The sequence below is a fragment of the Crassostrea angulata genome, chromosome 6 (genome assembly GCF_025612915.1).
Source record: "Crassostrea angulata isolate pt1a10 chromosome 6, ASM2561291v2, whole genome shotgun sequence".
Taxonomy (NCBI): Eukaryota; Metazoa; Mollusca; class Bivalvia; order Ostreida; family Ostreidae; genus Magallana; species Magallana angulata.
The window spans coordinates 51,287,190-51,311,121 of NC_069116.1; the positions used below are offsets into that span (position 1 = coordinate 51,287,190).

The window sequence follows — 23,932 nt, forward strand, 5'->3', positions numbered from 1 at the left end:
ATCTTTGTGATAACACTAGGATCGATTTTGTAATGTACAATCCAATAAATTCAAATGTTGTATTGTTGGGGCGCAAGCTGGATTTGCATACTTAATATTCTAACATTTGATCATACAATTGCTGAAAATTATATAAATATAAATAATAAGGAATCATTTTTTTTTTATAGATATAATGAGACGATTTCAGTGAGGGCGTGATCAAATCTATCATACAATAAAGTCTTGGGCTTTATTGGATTTGACCATCCCAAATAATCACCTCATAATACTCAAAGAATGATTCCTTGTTTCTTAAATATATATTTTCAAACTTCTGTCACCAAATGTATCTTCAACTGTATGCAAGTTGCATTTTTTTTGGTATCATCCATTACTGGTATGTGATGAATACAAACGTGAAGTATGCTGGGGTGACAACCGGTATGATGGTGGGCTAGGGTAACCCATATGTACAAGTTGTGTGTACTCCTTCCCTGTTTATTATGTTTCAAAACAAAAGAAAAGGCAATTTGATAAATACTTTATTTTAGAATGGCTTTTATTCATTTTGTTTTAACAGATTTTATAAAACTGGAGCACTTTGAGACTGTATATTGAATTAATTTTTTAATAACATTTTGTGTCAATTTATACAAAACTAGTTCACATCTAATTAAGCACAACTAACAAAATAACATCATAGATAACATCATAATAACAGAAATGATTTTCTCAGCATGTAGGATAAACAGAGAATGCAGAGAAAAAATTCCGACAAAAATTAACAACAAGCAAGATATAGTCACATGTTGAGATTTCTGTCGTTCTCTTGTACGTTTGGTGTCTCAACACAACACATACAAGTATACCAACCATCAGAAACATGGGTATCTCAATCATAATGAACATGTACCTTGAACAGATTCCAAGGGATATGTACAAGGTGAAAATATTGAAGGGTTTCAAGCACTTGATGATGAACAAATACTGCTATATATGATCACTGATGGAATATGAAATGTATATTCAGTGGAGAATGGGCCAGTGTCTCATGTATGAAACAGTTCTTTTCATTTTTGACCTGAGTCTAGCATGATTTGATTACAGAGGTTTGCTATACAAGAAGTGGAAAAATGATGGTTTTTCAATGCCACTCAAACTGTTTGTACAAGTACCAACTGACAATTGTTGTCCATTTTCTCCATTTTTATCTGCTATGATAAACAATTATTTAAAAAAAAGACCTTTTTGAATAGCTACATGTATGTGTGAAAATGTATGATGATTGAATTATTCTCCTATATAGTGTGGCAGTTATCTGCAGTCACCGATTTTTAACATAAATGTAACACAATTCACTGGGTTTGTTACATAACTTGACTCTCGTCAAAATTATGTGTGCATGGACAACATCGAAAAAAAAAACATTGCAAGGAAAAAGTGAAAAACACTTTCACTTACAAAGACATTATCACGTGTCCAAACATAACATGGCTATTCCAATGACAATTTCACCCAAAACTTTTTTTTGACTGTCATGTTAGTAAAATGTTACAAAGATGCCTGAAGATGGTACAACAAAATGTGCTATGTGGACAACATGAAAGGCACTGGGTAAATGCAGAGATTGTGCGAAGTTGTGATGTAGTAGTTCCTCCAGATCTAGCTGCCGGCCTTGACCTTCCTCTTATCACAAATCGGGACACTCGGTGTGAACCTTCCATCTCCAGAATCCCTGAGCTATATCATATTTCCTTGTCGCACAATAGATGAAGTGGAGAACAATTTTATGACAGTTAAAATTCTAGGTTTGTATCTGGGGAGTAAACTAATGTTAGTGTGTCTTTCAAGAGAGATATCCTAAATGTGTTGTCAAATGTTAAAAGTCAAATGAAAAATACACAAATTTCATCAAACTCCTGACTAAAGTTTCCTTATCAATTCGATAACATTGCCTATCATTTATCTCATCTTTCTTTACTGAGTCATGTTTCCTAACAATATCAGTGCACTTTGAATATGGTGACTTCTGAAGTGGGTACTTGAATAAGCATATTTTTACCTGCTAATTCTGGCTTTTTTGAGAAACAGAAATTAATGCTTACAAGTACTGTCTCTCCCAATGAATTTGTGTATTTAAGAACAAGAGGAAATGTCCTGCCTACAATGTTTCATAGCTTTTAAAAGTAATTTCTGAATTTCGAGGTATATATTCATAGCATTTTTCTCATAACCCATACAATGTTTCCTCACATAACAATAAAATGAGAATCTCAGTATTGAAGCTTTACTCTTTCCAGTCCCTTTGTGACAGAGTAAGGCACTAACTGCGTACTTCGTGCAGAGATGAAATTTTAAGAATCAATTGCTCAGGAATTGCTTCAGAAGATATTGCCAATATAAAAAAAAACTGAGATCTACAAGAACTTGAGTAGAATTGTACAAATGTTTTAACATTCCATCTGACTATGACCATGTATTAATTTGCTTAAGGGGCCAAGTCACACATCCCACCCCCAACAATAATGCAACAACAAAACAACGTGTAAACATATCTGATGCTCGTTCATTGGAGTTGTTGCCCTTTGCACATGTAATATATTAACCCAGAAATGTCTCAGTGGTTCAATGTACACCTATTCTAATGCGTTTTCCTATCAAGGGTCTTCTTTAGGTTTAAAAGAGAGAATATTGCATAATAAAGTGTAATTTGACACACTTTGACCGATTCTTAGTTCCTGTATTGTAGAAATAGTTTGATAATTGCTCATAGTATGTGATGGATGTTACAACAACAACCATATAGGGTTTCACTACATATTTTTTTTGTTTCTTATTAGCTGGATAAGAATAATGGCTTGAATTACAGACCACATTTCCTTCAAATCTGCATGCTTATGAAAGCATTCCCTTTCAATGTGGAATGGACTTGGAAAACCACCCATATATTATTTTTCTTAAAAATAAAAAATTGTTCAATAAGCTGGAGATCATTCTAACATTGTTGTTTTTCTACTTCTTGATATCGCCATTTTTCATAGGAAAAAAATTCCTGACATGTTTCAACACTGTAGTTATGCTGTGCGTTTCTAATACTTCAGACAAAAAAGTGCATTTTCAAGATAAAAGTTAAAAAAAGAAGAAGATATGTTATCTGTACATTGGCATTTTAGAGAGAAAACTCGTTTGATCAAACAACAATTCATAAAAACCAAAAATTTCATTCTGTTTTATAAATCAAAAACTGTTTTCCTTACCCATTCAAACACACTGTTACAACATTCATTGCTTTTTTTCTTAGAATTAATAAACTTGTAATTGTATTGTGCGTTATCTAAGATAAAAATAATCTAAAATTATCACAATCAATTTTCCATGAAACAACATGTAATAACAAGAAATAGACAGTCTATAACAAAATCCATAAAGGGTTCTTCACAGTGAAGTACAGTAAATGTCATTTTAAAAATAATTCAATGAATCATAGACTATATATAACAAAGCACTCTAAAAATACTGATGACATCATAAAAATTTGTCAACTCCCGGTCAGGGGGCAAAAATATACAGTATAGTTCTAAAAATTTGAAATCGAGGAATTACAATATGGATAGTTTGTTCAACAAACACAAATTTTATGTTCAATGGGCTCTAAGATAATTAGCTTCCAACAGATCTCTTCATTTTGGTATTCTTAAAATAAATGAGGATAAAAATAACCAGAAGCTGACATGTTTTCCTATTGTGGCTTGTTGATAAGCCTACCCCTAGGTTGGTTATATATGCCTTCATTATATACATCATTAATGAGCAAGTTACTAGAACAGTGTACTGCATGAGAATGCAGGGTATTTCTCTAAACTAACAAGCATTTGAAAACATCTAATAGCACTTTTTGAAGGAAAAACAAATTCTATCATCGTACTTATTATAGTGCTGGGACTTAAAACAATTGCACTAAAACAGCAATTTAATTGAGGCCTCATTGCTACAGTGTAACCGTGTCAACCAATCAAAAGGCAGGGAACACTTTAAAACTAAACCAAGCAGGAACACTATGTCATTACAGATAGATGGAAATATACATGTACAAAAAAATGTACCCTCATCTCTAAAGTTGTTGTTTTAAACTCAGACAACAATATCAAGAGTCTAATAAAACAAGGAAGGGTGGAGCTGATCTGTTTTTTTTTCTGTGTAACAACATAACAACACAGATATTGATAGCTTTGAGTCTGGAGGGGGGTACATCAGGTGACACTATAGTGGGGGCTCTCTGGAGGGGGGTACATCAGGTGACACTATAGTGGGGGCTCTCTGGAGGGGGGTACATCAGGTGACACTATAGTGGGGGCTCTCCCGCTTCACTTCTACATTGTCTTTCTGAGAATCCACATGGTGACTGGACAAGGACGAGAGGTGGTGCTTCCGGGATCGCCCCTCGACGTCACCGGGCGACGTCCCCTTGTGGGCGGGGCTGAGGGAGGAGGTGGAATTTCTGAGAGCGGACGCCCTGAGAGGGGAATCCTTTGACAGCTCCTGCTGCTGTAGGGAGATCTCCGCGGCCCTCTCCTGCACGTCTTTGTGTGTCAGCGAGATGCAAACATCCCCCACACTCAGCCTCTGGCAGTCCAGACCATAGCGGTGAAGGCTACGCTCGGGTTCGCATGAGGACCAACCCTGTCCAAAGACAAAGAATGGATGCTCCAACGTGGCCTCCACTGTCACCTTAAAGTAGAATCATTCAATAATAAACACCTCGAAAAATATATCTAAGTACGAATCAGCTGCTGTCGTCATCAAATGTACACTTCTAAAATAGCTACAAATAGAGAGAGACGAGAGTAGTACGTGCCTATTGTCACTTGGATGATGCTGAGGTGTTAATTACCACATATACATTAGGTTTATATCAAACTCATTCTCGATATGCCATAAGGAAAAAATATTATTATTCACCTACCAATAATAGGCTGCAAGTAGTCAATGTTTATCATGGTGTTTATTTAATTATGAGTGAAATTCTTCTAGACAAATAGCAAGATATTTAGTTCTGGTTAAACCATTGAGTGAGGTCCAAATTAATAATATGTAAAATTTTAAACCATGCACTCCTTTACATGTAACCCACATAAACAACATGCACTGCATGGTTTGATTTTTATTTTACTAAGATATACAAAGTGATCTTACTATAAAATGGATTGGCTTGGTGCCTGAACATGTTTTGATTCCATTAAAATTTCAGATTTAATTAATGTGTCTGTGCAATATTAGGGAGAGATAATTGCAGAATTGATTTAGCTAGAACCGACTCTTATATTACATTGAAATGAAATGGTTGTATTTTTGAATTGTAGGTCTATAACACAGACAATGTTTATGTTTTATTTATCTAGAACCATGTAAGAGCAATATTGATGGGTAAACGGATATTTCTGCCCCCTCATTCCATGTCTCGTAACGTGACAAACAGCGGGGGAATTATTAATGGTCGCGTGGGAGTGCACCACTGCATTGTCAACACGTTGACAATTTTCTGATCAATAGGGACAAATTGGGAGAATTGATTGACAATGCTTGTCTGTCAAAAAGCTATGGTGGCAAGTCTGCGTGCCTGGGAGGAAATGCTTGTTCATAACCTAATTCTCCTCATACATGTACAAGTTAAGTTGCAATTTTGAATTTGTCCCCCAGTATGTTGGACATTTCGCATTCAGTGTGATGGGCCCCTCTTGAAAATGGCTTTGCTTCATATTGCATATTGGCTAATGTCTCTATCAGGGTCCCAGTAGTGTGTAGGAGAGGGGTTTAATTATTCAGTCTGTTGATAGTTCACAATAACCCATCAAGTCAAAAATAACTAGACTACTGAATTTCCTATCTTTTTCTATGAATATTTCACAGTGCAACCTTTAGACTAGCTTCAGGAGGACCTTGAAAATAATTCTATAAATACTTCTTTGTTTAAAAAAAAGTAATATTGATGAATTAATCATGTGAAGCATTTAAATTGCTAGCTTTGAATCCCTTGGCTTAAAATTCTGCGAGAGATTAATTTAACTTTTGTTGTTTAGAAGTCATATTTCTTTGATGAGATGAAAAGAATCATAATACTAACTTCAAAAGTTTGTATTTTTTAATTTACCTTTAACAAAAATCTAAACAAACCCCTTCAAGTTTTGATAAATAAAAAAAATAAAAATTCAACTTAATGACTTTGAGCTATCCTCAGCAGATTGACGATTCGTGGAAAATATCAGTACTTGCTGTTCTATAAATATGTACGACACAACATCCTACCATACTCTGTGTATGATAATATATAAATATGTGCATTTTGTAAACAAATTTAATGAATTTATGCATTACTCACATACATATGTATATTGTTAACTTCTGTAACTCTTACTTTAATTATCAAACTTATTTATCAATCAAATTATTTCTCATCTATTCTTTTGTAACCATACAAAGTAACAGGAAATATAAATAGCATTTTGAAAAATTCTACGAATTCAGTTCACATTACATGAATTTTGCTCAACATAATTATACCCCTCCAAAAACCAAAACTCTTCCCTGGGACAAGGAAAGGGCATCAGGGTTCAAAGAATGTGAATTAACTCCCTTGGTCAAAGATGCAAGCCCAAAGCCTGATTTGTACCAAGGTAAATTATTACATAACTTACAATTCTAAATTTTTTTGTTTTGGTTTTTCCCTCTTCTTAAGAACAATAGAGCCGATTTGTTTACACAGACAGTTGCACGCCCCAGGGAACCTAATCTTAAAAGGTAAGATTGATTTGGAAACTCCCAATTGACATCTGTATTGTAATATCACTTGTGCTGCAATACCAGTATCTTGCTAAGAACTTTAATAGGTGAATACATCGTAAATTATCTGCATGTAGTGAATGTCCTTTTCTACACACTATTTTGTTTTACATTTCATGCTATTTAGGTCGTTATTTTTGTTATGTATCAATAACATACATGTAGTTTAATCATAATTATCAATCATGGATTTTTATGCAGTATTTTCTTTACAGTCTGTACTTAACATTTCATAAGATTTCATGGGAAAACAGAGGCAGAAATACAAGTTATAATACTCCCCTGAAATAATTAAAGTCTATAGCATATATAGCTGGATCGATTCTGATTTATTATTTCTAACACAAATTCATATCTATGATTCATAAATCTTACAAAGAGATCAGGTTTTGCAAAGATCAAACGATAGCAACTGCACAATCTTTATTCTAAATCATAAAGTACCAATAAAAAAAAAGGAGTAAATATGGAGGTTGCTTGCTGCCTACCTGCACTTTGTGCTCGCCTACCACAAAACCGAGAATAGCTGTGCTGTGGTCAGGATTGAATTCAATTTTCACCACAGTACTGGAATCTATTTTGAGATCATTGCTGATTTCTGCACTGTGTACAAAATCCTCTGTTTGCAAGTCCTCCACTCGTTTTAATTCACCATTGCTAAGCTGTATAATTGATCCTTTCATGAAATGGGGGGGATAATGTAAGTGTGCACCCGAGCCCTGGGCAGAGGATGGGCTCTGTCGCATGGAGGACTGAGGCATCATGGAATGCCCACTGGGCCCCTCGTCCGCGGAATGTTTGGTAGACATCCCTCCATGATTATTTTTTGATCGTTTGAGGGCAGGTTCTTCCGCTGTGTACGTGGAGAACCGTGAGTCTATGTGAGAACTCTGTATTGCACTGTCAGAGGGGCGAGTCAGAATCCGGTGTTTCAGACTGCCCTCCTTTCCACTAGGCACTTTGTAGCTGGCCTCACGGTGAGATTCCCGACGAGGTGGGTCCTTAAATGATACAGATTTTCCTCCAGAAAATTCAATAGATGAAAGACTTTGAGCGCGCTCATCCTTCAGACGAGACAACAATTCGTGTTCCTCTTGTAGCTTTTCTCTCTTCATGTCAGCGAGACTGATCTCAGCTTGATTGTGGTGAGGGTCAGGACTAGAGGACACTGACGCTGACATTGAGCGCTGGTGTGAGCTGCTTAGCCCAGAATACTGTGTCACCGGACCGTAGGTATTGCGTGGAATTGGGGTGTGGGAGGTCTGTTGCACAACAGTGCCCATACTTTGTAACACAGCAGAGTAAGACTCAATTTGTGGGTAAGGTCCAGACAGAATACCAGATCTCTGCAAGTTGTATGGATGCTGATAAAATGTATTATAATGTGCCAGATTTTGTAAATGGGATCCTTGCACTGCAGATGGACTATGTCCTTGCAGAGAGTACGGAGATATTGAACTGGCAGCACTACCCCCAGCTGAATACAGATTAGGGTACTGGCTGTTTCCGTGTGTAAGGAGTCTAGAGGCAGCATCATTCAAAGGCGGGCGGAAGACCCCCGACATACCACTGGGTGAGGCTGCTGATGCTAACATGGTTGTTGAGACCGATTCACTTCCTATGTTGGTGACATTACTTAGCATACCTTCGGAAGGCCTCGGTGGGGAAGATTGATTGTTAGAGCCATCGGTAAGCCAATTAATATTTTCACTGCTACTATGAGGAGCACTTCCAGTCATTCTACTGAACCCATTGTTATTCTTATTCATTCGTTCACTACTGTCATTTTTCAGGTCCAGAGCCTCATTATTGTTTTCCTCTGTATGAGCTTTGGTGGTCTCCCCTTCATTCAGTGGCTGCTTATCACTTGCGGTGTGAATACTTTGAGTCAGCAGCTGACAAAGTGTCTTGTGATGCACAGACTTTGTGGTTGCAGGGAGGCCATGTTGTACAGCAGATATCAAATTAGCGGACGCTGATTTCACATCTTCTGATTCTGAAAATAAAAAGGAACAAAAATTGGATTTGTATCTACAAATAAATCTATACTCGGCGTTTTCCTCCTAAACAACTGTATACATAAACCCCATTTTTTAAAAATCAGATCCAATTTACTGATAAAGGCTATGTAATGTACGTCACCATTCCAATTGATTCCTTATGGGTCTTGCTCACAAAATCTCAGTCAGTTGTGCAATTTGTACAACAGAGCATTGATTTGCATAATCACCACACTGCACTTTAGCTTACTAATGACACTGAGATTATTTAGAGAACTGTAAACTACATATAGTGTTAATCTTTTGTAACAGGGATTATATATATACACTGTATGTACATGAACCCGACACTGTTCATACTTCCGGACGACATGTAGATAGGAAGAGAAAATATGTGCATGAATAAACATTTCATAGTGTACACGACACAATGTATGCATGTTATCAGGGCCAGTATTAGCGCAACTATTTACAGTGATACTACATGTAGTAGTAGTATATATATAGAACTACAATAACAACAGGACATTTAAAACAAAGTAGAACATTCAATAATTCCCCCCATTCAGTTCACATGTATAAATATGTATATGCAGACATACACAATTCCTTTAGGAATTTAAAAGTCTTTTGGATCAATCCATTCAACGAGAGCTGAATGAATGAAACAACAAAGGGATTATAGATCCTAAATTGACACAACGCCAGGCTGGAAAATACTAGGGCAGCTTGAAACAAATGTGTAAGTCACGTTATGATCAAAATCAGCTCTTTATGTGTATTGATTGGTGTGTATTTAGACTGGCAGGCTCTAAGGGTACCCATCGTTGACCACAAAACATAATCAATATTAGATGACCATACCCAAACATCATCCATCATTGATTTCTGACATTGACAGAGGCACACAGTAAAAATTGACCCAATCCTTGCTCTAATATGCGGTGGCAATTTCCATCAAATTGTGCAATTACTCTCCAATGTGTGAACTCTACCATTCCTTTTCATGCATTTACAGCTCCAGACAAACACTTCTCTGGTCTTTTGACGTCTGGGAAGAATCGGGGCACACAGAGTGCAGTTAGTCACATGACCCAGGATATTCCTGTATAACGGGTTTTTAATACTTTTTTATTTTGATAACGCCCACTCAGCAATATTGGCTTCTCTTTTTCCAAATTACCATTTATCATGCACCTAAATTCAATTCCTATCAACTTTCATGGCCAATATTCTAACATATTGGTAGCCAGGAGCAATAATTGCCTATCAATAACACCACTAAATTTGTTACCTCTTGGGGATTTTACTTAGAATTCATAGCTTCGTATTCTACAGTACGCCTCAATGGCACAAAATGCACAATATAGATGTACAGTCTGATCCCAAAAATATGAGCATACAAATTCTATATTGTCTATAAGCAATCGTTTATTACAGCTTATCAAATGAGCTTTCAAGAATTATGTAAAGGAAGGCCAAGGTTTGTTAAAAGGAGTCACATATCACAAAATCAAATGGCTGTTATAATTTTTTTTCCCCTTCTGATTGCTTATCTGGGTGTGTATATACTCAGAAAAGGCGTGAATAATGTGAATCAATCGAGGCTAAACCTATGATTTCCTGAGAATGCAGTTGGTTTTGGTAATTTGAAAATTCTGATTAATATTAAATCAAATTTCTTAGCGATTTTTGGCTGGCTTTAACTTCATTTTTTTAATTAAGAAAGTCTAGAGTTAATAGTTAATGATTTTTTTTTTTTTTTTTTTTTTTTTTTTTTTTTTTTACAAAACTTGAATCCACATGCATTCAGGATCATTATTTACACGTGTATCTGCATTCTAAATCTGTTAAATCTCTATTATGATGGCAGAGAAAGCCACTCCACTGGGTATATTCACGTTGCATACTGCACGTGTAGATTTAGAACAGTGATTAAATTTGTTGCCTATCAACTTCAGTGACAGAAATAAAAGCATGCACTTGAACTGTAACCAGACTCCTCCCGAAATCTTGACAAGAAATTGAAATCAAAGACTGCATGTATATATTTGGGCGATACATGTACCAGTACTTTAACTTCTTTTTTAACATATGGTACATTAGTGGATAAAATCAGTACTTGAATGCTGTACATATATTTTTAGGTGAAAGAGTTGTTATCTGTCATGAAAATCATTATTATTGGTCTCCTATAGATAAAAATATGTATTGGACTTCTACAACTTCATCAATACCCTACATAACCTGAAAATAGACATACATGTACATCAGTGTACTGCCTATTTCATACTACATGTAATATGGGAGTGCAGGTGAACAACACAATATATGAGAAGGCTGAATGTTTTTGACAATCACTTGACTTTCCTCTTTGTTTATCAATAATAAACCCCTGTTACATATGACAACAATATCGACAGCTCTGCTACAGTCTGTATTGTTGACTGCTATTGTTGAGAGTGAAAACAAATGATCATCAGAAATATCATCAGCCAATCTAATAATTAGCTTACAATATGATACACAATATTACACATGTAAATGCAAACTCATTAAAGGTGTTTACAGATGCCACTGAGCATTAGTTTTTGTTGAAAAAAAATAACACAACATGTACATGTGCCCTCAGACTTCATAGCCCAAAGTAACATTGGTACATAGAAATTCCACGAACCCTGCACCTTGATATACCTGTTGGGGTAAGGTGGAATGAAATCTGTTCTAACCATGCAGTGTATCTGTGTTAATAAGCATCACCATTATACACACTGAAGCAAGACTTGCTCACAGAGGGATCAATAACTGTCAAGACCAGAAAAAATGTTGATTACAGAAACACCGTTGTACGCTACCATTAATTGGCATGTACATCTCTCTAGTCAGGTGACTTTCTTAAAATAGGATGATGTTATAGTTACATAAATTACAGTCCGCCAGAAATGCTTGGCAGTAAGTGACTCATTTATTAATGTACATTTTGTACTGAAACTTCAGTAAATCTGTTACAACAATAAAAAATCTTTTTGACAAATTTGAGCTAGTCAGCCGGTATCACCCCCCCCCCCCATAACATGCAAACTTTTCAAACATATAGTCATCCCCCAAAATAACTTTATTAAAAACATACCAGGAATATGAATTCTAAATTGATTTATTACTTCTTTTCACATACATTAAAACACAAATGTGAACTGCTAATCTTGATACTTAAAAAAAAAGATTTGCCCCAAAAAATGATTTGGAAAAATCTATTTCAAGGATAAATTTTATTCATATATACTTAATATTAAAATGTATATCATTGAGGCCAATATTAAGTCTAAATAACCAGAAAAATAATATTATCTATGGCCTTTAGAAAAAGAAATTTCCCCCTCTCAAATGCTCATAAAATGCTGCCACCCACGACAAGAAGATTGAACTACACTCTCCATGAACAAACTTGTACACCTTATGATTGTATGTACCAAAATCTTCAATCAGTGATGACCAGTGTAAACCTAATACAAAGCAATGTTTCCAACATTCCAAACAGAATATTTTTTGTTGCCTTGCGAAATTAAATCTTGTAAGACAAGTATAAGACGTACGTAACGACAAAAGACGAAATGACAATAAACTTGCTTACCTCCTGTAAATTGGTGAGGAAATGAAGGTTATTTATAAATCTGCTCTCACACAGCACAAATAAGTTTTATCCATTGTGCTCAACTTGCACATTTAAGGAAAGAAATCTCATCTGTGCTATATTTGTGCCTCTAATCCTTTGTGAATGCAAGAAGAAAAAAAAGCCCTACGAACAACAGAAATTCTTTAGGTAGCAGGAGATTTAACCTTTTTATCTGCTGATAGTATTTGGGCAAACTATGAAATTCTTTGGTGTACTTTGCCAAGCATGTGCACTGAAGCGTTTTTTCGTCCTGTTTCAGCGATAAGTATATTCATTGACAAAGTTCACTACGTACTCTACAGGGCGACCCATCCATCATGCCTGTCAACCGAATCTGTGTATATATAAAATGTAGACTCCAGTTTGGCCACCATACAGGTCCTCCCCATGTCCACAAATGAAATCACTCTCTGGCGAGCCTCATTCAGACAATGTCATGAATCAGGGACCCACAAAGCACACAGGTATATAAGTCACATACTAATGCAACATGTGACCAGGTGTATTACATGTGTAATATTGATTTTATGTAGGAACTTATACATAACCAGGAGCCGATTAGATCAACCATCATTTTTAAGCTTCAAATCTTAAGTGGAGCAGCTTAACATCAATAAACATGTGTTTTTTTTATTTTTACACAACAGTTCATTGAAACATATAAATAGTATAAGAATATTCTTTTACTTTATAAGAGTAATTCTGACAACTTTTATCTTTTTGGGGGTTTTTATGTGTAGGTATGTTTGTTGTTCCTTTTTGTTTTTGTTTTTTTTTTTTTGGGGGGGGGTGCATTTTTATATTCTGATTTCATGACATAACATCCATGGATTGTAAGTTACTTTTAGTACACAACTATATATAATGTCATAATCATATATATTTTTGGTTTTCACACTGCTATAAATGGTTTTGATAAAAACAAACCAACGTCAGAGAATCACCGACTTCTAAGTACTAAGTTGCAAAAACTGATCTGATTACATCACACACTTTTAGAGTCCTTTATCTACATCAATAAAGTTGAGTACTTGTTAATTATCCTATATAGCTAATTATTTCACAGCAATACATAACCACTGCACTCGAAGCCTCAGAAGTCAAACCTGTAAAGTCCATAGTCATGCACTGCACACTGATTTAAGAGAGGCATTGCAGTCTAGGCTACTGAAACTTTAATGCACAATTTCTTCTTAACTAGAAGCCTACAATCTATTGGCTTTATGCACCATCTATAAACTTTTGGACAGAAAACACAGCTTCAACAAACCATCCATCAACAAAGATAATAACTGTGAATACATGTACTACTTGACTCATTGTGGTGCAAGATTTGACTATTTCCGGATCAAATGCTGGTAATAAGTGTAACTTCAATTACACAGATGGACATTTTCAAGTGTGGGCCCTGCTCATGTCACAAGATGTCAACCACAGGGTGAGAAGTGCGGCCATTAATTTGTTGTCATTAACACAGCCAAGGATGAACACGTATTTCATCCCCAACAAAAGGTGGAAATGTGAATGAAAATTATTATGAAAGTGATACATATCTGACCTGGGAAGATGGCGTGTTTACCCAGCAGATATACAAATAATTCTACCTTGATATTAAACAAATAACACACTACCTGTACAAAACCATCTGTGTTGAAGGCCACTGAAGTCATGCAAGATAAAGTAGATGAAAATTGCAACCTGGAGTTTACATGACCCGGTGATAATATTTTGCAGCCAGAGAGAGAGAGACAGAGAGAGAGAAAGAGAAAGACTTATTCTCATACCTGCTCTATAATTGACCATTTTGTGACAAAGTATAAGTACTGGTAGACCCCACACAAAGAAGTCCCATTCCAAGAGTGATCGAGCCCTGCTTTCTAAGAATCTATTTTTTTTACTACCACGAGTTGTACCGGTTGATAGTAAGAGCACTCAGGGCTATCTGTGTACTGTGACTCATCAAAAACAAGGTCAACACAGGTCTCTCTTTTCTTCGCCCCTGGGGGTGGTAACGTTTTTAATGTCTATGCTTCAATGTGTATTGAATTTTTTCGGCAAAGAATTTAAACCTATCTCAGGTGTTTGTTCCTAACAAAAACAAACAGACCAGGTAGCAAGACTTTACACCACTCTCGGGTCAGTTTATAATTCAGAATCGTGATTTGACAAAATATCAGATAACACCCGGTGATTAAAGAGGCATGCACAAAGACAAGGAATTCGTTTCACAGGAGCACAACAAGTTCTTGTTCCTTTATCTGGATCTATGATCTCTGTTGCAATTACCACACTAGCCACCAAAAAAATATTTAAAAAAAAAAAAGGAGAAAAAAAAACCTGTTACAATTACTGCCTTCATTATTTGATCCCTATGGTCTCTCACTTCAACTTGTATTTGTTTTCAGTTCTTTTGGCGGTCAATACCTTTTTTCTCATAGCAACAATGGCAACTCATTGTTACACTGATAAGAAACACTTTGATAATGGATACAATATTTTTGTTCCAGAAATTCGACAAGTCACAGGACATGATCAATTATTTGTGACTGCCTTATTAATTCTGTAGCTTTAACAAAGAGCTTCTCCTGTTTAAAGTACCTATCTGACTCTCACCATCAGTAACAAGTAACAAATCAGCAATTAAAGCACAGAAATCTATAGGACCAAATTACTTATCAAAGTACACACACAATGGACACACACAGAATCCACAGCCGTAAAATTAGCTTCAAATGACCTTGACCTGATCTCGTTAAATGAAGGCAGGGTCCTATGGGCCTGGGGCCAAAACACATTAAGAATGTTAATGTGGACTTGATAATTCTGAAGTTAATAGCAGTGACTTAATGTTTTATAATCCAAACAACCAACTACAACACATGAAAAGGTAATAACCAATAAACTACCTAACTGCTGATGTTGCGAATACTTCCAATGATCCGGCGGATCAATTTCATTGGTGCAGCACTGGATCATCATTTTGGCTCAGTGCACCAACATGTCTGCCTCTTAACAGGAAGCTAAACCTGGATCAGCACCATCAGAAGTGAGCAGAGGGGAAATGAACACAGCACAACTACCAATGGCTGGCCATCTGCAACAGGCAATATTCACGGAGGCAGGAGGCAGGTTTTAATGGCCAAGAAGGGTGAATCCGAAAAATGAATCCGTATGCAACCTGAATGCATTTTCTCTTGAATATTTGAATTCATCAGAATGACAAAAAAAATGTCATGTAATTAACTTCATCAGCCTACAAAGCCCCATCTGCCCATGCACTGTATAGTTTGTGAACTTTTATAGTGTGAAAAGCACCCCTATGACTGCCCAATATCCCCGCAAGACTCTCGGCTAAAGTTAATCACACCCAAATGTTTTGGTTCTCAGGATGATATTTGTAAAATGGCATGTATTTATGTGTCACAACTGAGAGAGACTGGTACTTTACCACTTAATGTCAGCTTCAATTGTAACATACTCTATTGACAAAATGCCGGAAATATCCTGATCACCAGTTGTTTTTGTTAATGATGTACTTTAATTACAACTGCAACACTAGACAATGATCAATTTTCAAAAATCATCCAAAGTACTATCCTAAACACTGTTCACTTTGAGAAGTATAATAATATATAATTACATTGAATTGGATTATAAATACTTTGATGTTTTATGTACATTTGTTTTCTATATAATCCATATCAAATCACAACTTTTAATTTGTTTTATCAATGAAAATTCCCTCATCAACGGACGATATCTCTAGTTACTTTGAGAGACAAAACACAATTGAAACATACTTCTGTTTACTAATGTTATTTTCCTTTATAATAAAACATTAAAACTTAAGTTGGCATTATAGATTCATTCCTGGGATTGTCCTAAAATTAGATGAATCATTTCTTAATACACCTCAACAGTAAGAATTAAAAAATAATTGCATTATAAATTTAATCATCTATGGTATCATCATAATACATGTATGCTAATTAGAAATTTCTTAACTCCAAAGATTTCCAGGACAAATAAAAACTTCAACTGAATTTACAAAGACATGCACACATGTACTGTTGTCAAAGTTCAGGATTGATGGACAAATGAAATTTCCTAGACCTAAATGCTTGAGTCTGCAGATAATGTGTAAAAGTTTCTGTATTAAACCACCTAATTTGAATAGGATAGAAACAGCATTTTTCACTTGCAAGAATTAACACGTTACACTCTAATGGACTTGCAGGTTTCACTTTTTGGGCCCATCTGAAGACACAGTTTAAGCATATAAATGATCATTTTAATTGAGGCTGTTCAGATATTTAACAAGAAAACTATTTTTAAAAGAACTTAACTGAAAGTTTCTCTACCTACAGAATGGAGAGAAATACATTTTGAAATGTATAAGACAAGCTGATATCTTTACACACCTTAGTGGACCCCGCACTGTCAATTTAACCACTTTCAATCTAACGGAGGAAGGAATGAAGCACATGTCATACCTCATGTAGGGGAACACTCTCTTGAAGGCTTTACTATAAAATCCCTGGGTTTGAAACCACAGGATGCGATACAAGAGGTACTAGATTCAGACCTCCTCTCCCATTGGCTCATGGATTCTGACACTTTAGAGCACACAAAACCAACTTGTTTTATTCCTTGATCTATTACCGGTAAATGCAGGTTTACATAATCATATGCTGTATCATCAACTCATTACATACTACTTTAACTTATTAAAAATAATCATTAAACATACTCATTGACTGTAGTACCTGATGTTCAAACAAATGCTGCTTTATTTTTCTTTTTATCCAGTACCATCTTTCCTCCACCCAAATTTGCAGCAAATTCAGAGGGTTTTTGTACATATTTCTACATTTACCTCAAAATGTGATGAAAACCATCATATTTCTTTTTAACACCTATTATAGAAATACTGTGCTTTTAATATTGCCATTTGGGGGGGGGTGTTGGGGTGTTGATTCACCATCCTGACTTAACAATCTCAGTAAGCCCTAAAATCGGTTGCAATGCAGTGTCATTCAAATTCTTTACTATGACAAACACCCAACACCCCTTTTTTCAAAAGCAGATAGTTTCTCAAGCAAATCTTTTTTTCTTTTCTATCTGCATTGAATTTTGGATAAAGGGTGTGAGACCTGAGTCACCGTGTTGGCTTTTCCTGCCTGACAACACAGCAATATTCACCGAGACCGAACCAGACCAACAATAAAGTTGTGGGTGTATGGGAGAAATTCATTTCATAGTAAAACTTTTACAAATTCTGTTCTAGAAATTGATTTGGACTTATTCACATTATGAGGCACATGAAGTCATGCTTCAGTGGTCATACAAAATATGATCATGCTTATTCAAAGTGCCATAGCGTCTTCTTTCCTGCTTGAGATGCGATGTATTTCAATGCATTGATTATTTCCACAGAAAAGTACTCGTTTGAAAATAGGAAAAACCAAATTGACCTGTATCCTTTATTAATACATAGGCCAAAGAATCTCAGTTAACACAAAAGGGTAGGGCAGATTTGGAGAACATAAGCCTTTACCGCCATTTGCCTTATGTGTAGGCAGTGACGGTTTAATTGTAGGGTATTAACCAAGATATATAGATTTATTTACATATCATGATCACAATATAAAAGAGAGCCTCTTGTTTAGCTTTACTGGGTGAACTCTCTTTTTATCGCAACAGAGAAGGTATTAACACCCTCTCTTGGAAATAAATATCTAATGAATTATCCAATGGATATCTACCTGAACCTACATGTATGTAAATACAGAACTATCTTTAACTTATCTTTCAGATAAACTCTCCTAAACTCTCACTCGCCTAATCTTTCTCTCTTTTTATGTAAAAACTAGTAAAATTCATCAATGAGTGATGTAATTTTGGGAGTTTCTTGAAAAATTCATTTACAATATGAATCATAAACTGTATGGGGCACAAAAGTATTATCTCAATGAACGTCTACCATTAAAATTACTTCCATGACAAAATATTAATTGAGTGTAATGGCCCAAATTTAAATAAATGCCAAAATTAACATATCGTGAAGTTACTATTAAAGTTTACACCATAATAAACTAAAACTGCTTTGAAATTCAAGAGATCGTCACAATTAGGTTTAAAACATACATGACAGCTTTTAAAGAGTACATGCAGTCCAGATGTTCACTTACAAGCTATTTTTACACATAAGTCATCAAGTTTGTGTGTGGTTATTTTTTTCATGGTGGCGCAAATTGAAAAAAAAAAATTGAATAAATCCAGGTGTGAATCTTACGGCACACCTGTGCTATCTGCTTGCCCTCCTTCACAGATCCACTTATTATCTGGTCTAATTTGATTTCTTAACAAAGCCATGGAATACAAACATGATAAAGCAGGACTTTCAAAAAATAAATAAAACATTCAAATCATCATTTCAAAATCTCTCCACGGTATGTTCATAAATGGCTTTTGACATCCTACTTTATGCCCTGATATAATACAACATGTTTTCCCAGAGCTCATAGAAAAACTTACAACACTCAATAGAAAAGATTCAATTCACCAAAATACAAAAAATCAGCAATAACTATCGTCACTAGATGTCTGGTCCAATAAACACAATAAAACTAATTAATTGCTCATGGAAAAGGAACAAAATTTACAAAGATTACTGGAATAAAATGAATCCAAATTCTAACGTATGACACTATCAACAATACAAGAACTTTGATGTTTAAATATTCAATAATGATAGTAGTTAAACTATTTTCAAAACTTTGAAGTCTTGTAAATTGTATCTATAAATAAGGGATGGCAATCAATAACACTATTACAGTAACAATTGGTTAATTAATGTCAACTTAATGACTGGATAATATTATGATTTTTTTTTTTTTTTTACACAATTTTGAATGGTTTCACCTCTTCAAAATAAGCTCTATTTATACATAAAAAGGGACTTTGATTTTGAGTTGTTAGAGTCTAGTGATGGTTTTAAGTTTTCATTCTTTTGCCATCATTTAGGCACAATTAGGGAAATGCTGGACAGCTTGAGCTATGTCACAATGTGCCTAGATTTACATGACAATCTGGGGTTACTAGGAGAGCCTTGTAGAGTTGTGGCAACAGGGGGATGTCTAGGATGGACCACTCTATCCCAGCCACCCACTGTCACCGACAGAAGTAAATCAAACTTAGCAGATGTTCTAATGGCATCAAAAGTGAAGAAGTTGATAGTGACTTAGTGTAACCATTTACCAGTACATGTACTTGTGATTATATGTAGTAACTTTCCAGAAATCTGTCTACGCATCTTTAGTCATGTTCTATGTAGAACCTTAATAATAATTTAAAAACGGGTGACAAAGTTGTAAAAGTTGTTATACAATTTCTGAGTAACCGGATGATTCAATTGTTACATCATATTGACAGCGATAAAAAGAACTACTGAATGAAGACTCAGTATTCCGTAATACTATCGATGATAAGCAAACAATTCTCAGAATACCAGAGAATGAATCAGAAGAGTGTTTGGCTGCAGATGCCAAACCACTCAAGAGAGATTTTTTCTGCATGTGTAGTGAGAAAATAATGCTCTATTTTTAGCCTAAACCTTTACTATATACTAGATCTATGCTTTTTTATGTATACCTCTTTATCAATAGCAACTTGCCCCAAATACACAGGCAGTGAATCATAACCATCGCTCAAGATCAAAGACCAAATCATAACAAAATACCTTGTAAAACAACATACCACGCTCGTGTTTTTATATACAATACACAGTACATCTTCACATCTCATTAGATCTTCGACATTGATTAAATTCATCTAGACTTGAACCTACGGGCCATGGTCTCCAGGTTTTTCATTGGAGTTCCGTGCCCCCTAAAAATGTTAAGGAGAAAATGTGCATTCATGTTTCTGTGACGCCCCATGACACGGCATGTCATCCTGCGGAAGACAGCCAGTAATAATAGTCATGTAATCCGTCAACAAGCCCGTGTCACCGCTGGGCCAGTCTGTGGTTTTTTTCATACAGAGGAATACAGTGATATATGTCTGATAGTTCTTATGTGGTTTTATTTTCCCCCCACTATTTCTCTTTTCTCACCTCTAAAAAGATTTTGGATTTATTTTTTTTGCATAAGTCAGTAAATGGTTATCAATTATAAGTTATTTTCTTGCCTCAGCATGAGGAACCCTCCGATTTCTGTTAACTTTTCTAGCACATTTGTACATGCATATAAACAATCATAAAGAATTGACATTGTTTCCTGAGTATTTCCAATTATTTGACATTGAATGTCATAAACCTATACCCTATATGGCTTCAACTTGCATATGGATAAACTACCCAGTCAAAATCTACTGTCTCTAGAAGCTGGTTGTCAAGGAAAAAACATGTCATGTTATATATCAATTTTCTGACACCCTTGATTAAAAACACTTCTCAACATCCCTAAATCTGTTCACTTATAAAAAACTTAGTTTAAACAGCAATAGTTTTCTCAATAAAAAATCATAACTTAAATGCATAAAACTTCAGCCCATCTTGTAATTAAATCTGTCAGGAAATGCATGGAAATTTGCATTAAAATGCAAGTAAAAGATAGAGTTATCTCCCTGAAGAGAGGGTCAGGGCATGAACCTTATTGAATCTATATGACCTTTAAGACCATTTTAGCGCTAAAAAGTAGAATATGTATAGGCAATATTGATGGTCTAAGTAACTATCTGCACATTGTACAAATCATTCATTCTTAATATGCAATTAATTTTGAGTGTCCTTTACAGAACCTATGGAAGGTAATTCATTATATAAAATTAATCCTTTTTTTTTTTTCATTTCATTGTCTTTTCAAGAATTTCTTAAGAAAAATTTTCAGTCATTTAACCATAGTTACTTGGTAATAATGCACCGACCAGTTATTACACCTTATTTACTTACAATTAACTTTTTAAGTAAAAAAAATTTGAAATCTCTTCAAACAAATCAGAAAATCTTTTTTTACACACACTCAAAAAACTACAACCAGGATGAAAACAAAAAACCAAAGCATAAATGAGTTATAGTCTGAAAACACTTACATCATTTTAATTGCTTTGTAGTCAGCATTTCTCCTGTAGAAGATATGCACTGTATCACTCGATCCATACATCACTGAAGAGACGAGTTTTGATGAAAACCCAGTGTTGGCAAACTCAGTCACCACTTCTTGTCTAATGCTATTTATCATGCCGCTTTCCTATGATTTTATTAGCCACTTGTTGTAAATGACCTTGACCCCAATAAATCTAAAGAAGCTGCTTCCTTTCAGGATGCAATCAGGGGGCTAATATACTCCAAAGCCATAATCAATAATTACCTAGATGGTAAAAAAAACTTTTGGATTTCTCACCCAGTTACATAATATAGATTGTACAAATAGAAGCAATCATTTAGGAATGCTCATTGACTGAGTCATGACAAAGCACTCGGGCTTCCCCTCGCTCAACAACCTGTGCAGGCATCCCCAGAATTCTACACCTTGCATGTTTGCTGCATACCGTCATCGTCAGCTGTCAATACATTCTGATGACATTAATAAGCCTTCCCCAATACACACAACCAAATGTTCACACAAAGAATTCAATCTTCAGTTTATATGGAAACCATTCACCTAGCTCTGTACATTACTCAAATCCTTCAAATATAGAATTCTAAAAGTCTTGATTCAAATATATCTTAAAGTAGAAGCCAAAACTGCAAATGTTAGAAGAGCAAGTGAAGCTGGCTTGACAAGACAAACAGTGCAATTCATCATCAAGACTGAGTTTGACATAGAGATTCTGCACCTTCATCCAAAGGTAGAATCTAGACACACAGAATCATTCAAGTCTGCATAAAAGGAAAAGTCTCTCTCACTCAATAAAATTTCAAAGCAAATCAATTTTAAGAGCCGCAACATTTCATTTCAATATACATTGGGTAAAAAAGCCAATACCCAATTTTTGCGACTGTCTAAATCTTTTCGGTCAATGGTCCTCTTCCTGCTCAATGCGGTCAGACTGATCCCGATATTGATTTCTGTTAAGGATGTTTTCTGCTGTCTTGCACAGCAAATCAGTAATGATTTGACAACAGCAGCTGATTAAGTCCTGTTTTACTGAATGGAGCCATTTTTCCTTACAAGCACTTTCAGAGGACACAGACTTTTGGAGACAATGACCAGTGAGCCAAGATTTAATTACAAGGCCAACACAAAGATTCATAACTTCAGTGGCAACAACTTCATACAAAACTGACCCCAAATAGACAACATATGCTGCCAATGTAAATAAGAACCAGACAAAAGATAATTATTAATATATATCCATGGAACTAAATATCAGTTTCATGAAATGGATATGTATGACATAAGGTCCAATGTGTACGTATTTGTTGCATAATGGTCCACACAGAGTATGCAAATAGTCCTTCTGCTGTATTCAAAGAAAAACTTATTGAATTCAATTAGGTTTCATTCATAATTATATAGAAAAAATGTAACACAATTATCTCTTGAGAGTCTTGTAGAGGAAAATAATTGGAAGCTATTTTTAGCCGGGCTCTGCTGAAAGCAGAGTCCTGGCTATAGGCAGGCAAATCGCCAATGTTACTATAAATAGCACAAGTAAACAAAAAACCAAACAGCGTCAAGGTAAAGCTTCCGCTATACCAAATAGTTACACAAAGAGCCACGTTTTGTCAAACGTGTTGGCATTTTGTTTCTTTTTTTTTTAATTTCGAATGAATTGTCTACATGTATCTTTTTTAGTTTTCTTATTAATTACGTGTTTTTAAAACATTACTATGCATTTTGGACACATACAATGCGCATGAATTTCCATGAACTACTTTGCTGCGCGCTGAAGAAATGGGGATTGAATATATAATGCTTGTTGCAAAATTCAAGGCAGCAACTGTTGAACTTTTTAACTTCTACTAGACAGACATATTTTTTGTTTATAGCCGCTTACAAAATTTAGTCGCTCTCTGATGCTTTGCCGACATTAAAAGCAAGAGAGAGAGAGAGAGAGAGAGAGAGAGAGAGAGAGAGAGAGAGAGAGAGAGAGAGAGAGATTTTTTCAGTCTTTACAATATTACTTATTAGGTTTGTTACTGACTGTTTAAAGAAATTTGTGGGGTCGGTAAAGTCCATAGAAGGCGAGGCGGAGCCGAGCCTTCTATGGACTTTACCGACCCCACAAATTCCTTTAAACAGTCAGTAACAAACCTAATAAGTGTTTTGTTTTGTCGAGGACCTAAAGTTTGATAAGTAAACAAACGTTTGTGTAGAAAATCAGTTCAAATAACGTTACGTCCGCCATGTTGCGTTATAAATTTTGACGCTTGCCTTTTAAAGAAATTTGTAAGGCAGCCACGTGACGTGTTTCATCCAATGACGTCGCGACA

At 35.3% G+C, this 23,932-nt stretch overlaps 1 protein-coding gene across 8 annotated transcripts in view; it reads right to left on the reverse strand.

Moving 5' to 3' along the window:
• Positions 1–508: 508 nt before the first annotated feature.
• LOC128186729 (uncharacterized) overlaps positions 509–23,932 on the reverse strand; it is a 33,009-nt gene continuing 9,585 nt past the window's right edge. For 4 of the 8 annotated variants that reach the window (XM_052856594.1, XM_052856593.1, XM_052856591.1 and 1 more), the window contains 2 exons: positions 7,308–8,815; positions 509–4,710 (listed from right to left, as the gene is read on the reverse strand). In XM_052856594.1, the coding sequence (XP_052712554.1) occupies positions 4,315–4,710; positions 7,308–8,815 (1,904 nt within the window). In that variant the 3' untranslated portion in view covers positions 509–4,314. Of the gene's footprint in view, positions 4,711–7,307; positions 8,816–8,961; positions 9,347–12,450; positions 12,748–14,276; positions 14,600–21,585; positions 21,901–23,932 lie in introns of those variants that run through there. The other 4 variants (XM_052856597.1, XM_052856592.1, XM_052856596.1 and 1 more) reach the window with 4 other exon arrangements.